This window comes from Vigna angularis, chromosome 5, assembly GCF_016808095.1.
Source record: "Vigna angularis cultivar LongXiaoDou No.4 chromosome 5, ASM1680809v1, whole genome shotgun sequence".
Lineage (NCBI taxonomy): Eukaryota > Viridiplantae > Streptophyta > Magnoliopsida > Fabales > Fabaceae > Vigna > Vigna angularis.
The window spans coordinates 23,565,621-23,567,561 of NC_068974.1; the positions used below are offsets into that span (position 1 = coordinate 23,565,621).

Here is a 1,941-nt window from a genome sequence, read left to right on the forward strand (position 1 = left end):
ACGTGTGGTCGTCTAATTCTACATCAATTGGACTGGAAAAGGATCTTTCGTCGAAAGCAATCTCTTCAACAAATGTCTCAACAAATTCGCATGACACACGTGGTTCAGTGCTGTCGAGAATCCAAGTAGAAAGTCGCTCAAATTGTTCTGCCTACTATTCCATGCACTATGACACAACTTTTGAGGTGCTCCTCACCACTATAAATTACTTGCCATTGTCATTGCCTTTGCTCCAAACTAAACCAATTTTCTTTGTCTGTTTTACAAAGAATACAAAAACAAACCTACTCTAGTCTATTGTTCACATTACACGATGAGTTCATTTAGCCAAAATAACAATATTTTAGTTTTGTTGCTTGTTTTCACTTTCTGGACATGCCATGCAGTGTCTCGCAGGTTGCCTGACGCCTTCTCATCAGAGAGACATGAGAAGTGGATGGCACAGTATGGTAAGGTGTACGAGGATGCTGCTGAGAAGGAGAAACGGTTCCAAATATTCAAGAACAATTTGCAGTTCATTGAGTCCTTCAATGCTGCTGGGGACAAACCTTTCAACCTAAGCATTAACCGATTTGCTGACCTCCATAACGAAGAGTTTAAGGCTTTACTAATTAATGGTCAGAAGAAGGAACATAGCGAATGGACAGCAACAGAAACATCATCGTTTAGGTATGACAGTGTCACTGAGATTCCTGCTACCGTGGACTGGAGGAAAAAAGGTGCTGTTACTCCGATCAAGGACCAAGGCACATGTCGTAAGATTCTGTTTCCCATCAATTAAATTATATTCCACTGGTGCTCCATTAAATAATGTCTGATACATATGAACTTGGTTTTGTTTGTGAAAACAGGAAGTTGTTGGGCATTTTCAACTGTGGCTACAATCGAGGGTCTCCATCATATAACTAAAGGTGAATTGGTGTCCCTATCAGAGCAAGAACTGGTAGATTGTGTGAGAGGTGACAGCGAGGGATGCATTGGTGGTTATGTGGAAGATGCCTTTGAGTTTCTTGCTAAGAAAGGAGGAATAGCAAGTGAAACAAACTACCCCTACAAAGGGGTTAACAAGAGTTGTAAGGTTAAGAAGGAAAGTCATGGTGTGGCTAAGATCAAAGGGTACGAGAAAGTTCCTGCTAACAGTGAAAAGGCACTCATGAAAGCTGTGGCACATCAACCAGTGTCAGCTTATGTGGAAGCTGGAGGATCAGCTTTCCAGTTTTATTCAAGTGGGATTTTTACAGGAAAGTGTGGAACTGAAACTGATCATTCTGTTACAGTGGTTGGTTATGGAAAAGGTGGTGATGGTAGTAAGTATTGGCTAGTAAAGAATTCATGGGGAACTGAATGGGGTGAGAAAGGGTACATGAGGATGAAGAGAGATACACGTGCCAAGGAAGGTTTATGCGGAATTGCTACCGGTGCCTTTTATCCAACTGTTTGAATCCTGCTATTAATATATATTAATCGTAAAGAGCTTAATTATAAACTCGTTCAATCTCTAATCACCATTTTATTTTCTGGCTAGTATAAGTACCTTCTACTGTTCCTAATGAGATGTTTTTCTACAATCTTATCATGTATGTGTAAACGCTTAATTTCCACCATATAATGAATACAACTACATATATTTTGTGTTATTGTTGTTTAGTATATTTTGCAGTTATTTTTTTTTATTATTGTAAGTTTAATCGATACATGTACATGTTGTTTCTTTTATCAAGATTTCAATTTTGATAACAATGAAAAAGGTTCAGCCAAAAGAATTAGTTTCATCATAATATATATACGTTCAGTACTCAAACAAGAATTATATATCTCGGAGAATAATATTTGTGGTTGAAATAAAAAAACTTTGCCAATTGGGGTCCATCTTAGTCTTCTTTAATTAAAAATACATATGAAAGCATGTAACAAATGAGATTATTCTATTAAACTTTAGAT

At 37.5% G+C, this 1,941-nt stretch overlaps 1 protein-coding gene across 1 annotated transcript; it reads left to right on the forward strand.

Moving 5' to 3' along the window:
- Positions 1 to 251: 251 nt before the first annotated feature.
- Positions 252 to 1,618, forward strand: LOC108340034 (senescence-specific cysteine protease SAG39). The gene is made up of 2 exons (XM_017577261.2): positions 252 to 755; positions 852 to 1,618. Exons 1-2 carry the CDS (start codon positions 314 to 316, stop codon positions 1,439 to 1,441), a joined length of 1,032 nt encoding a protein of 343 aa, XP_017432750.1. The 5' UTR covers positions 252 to 313; the 3' UTR covers positions 1,442 to 1,618.
- Positions 1,619 to 1,941: the final 323 nt, after the last annotated feature.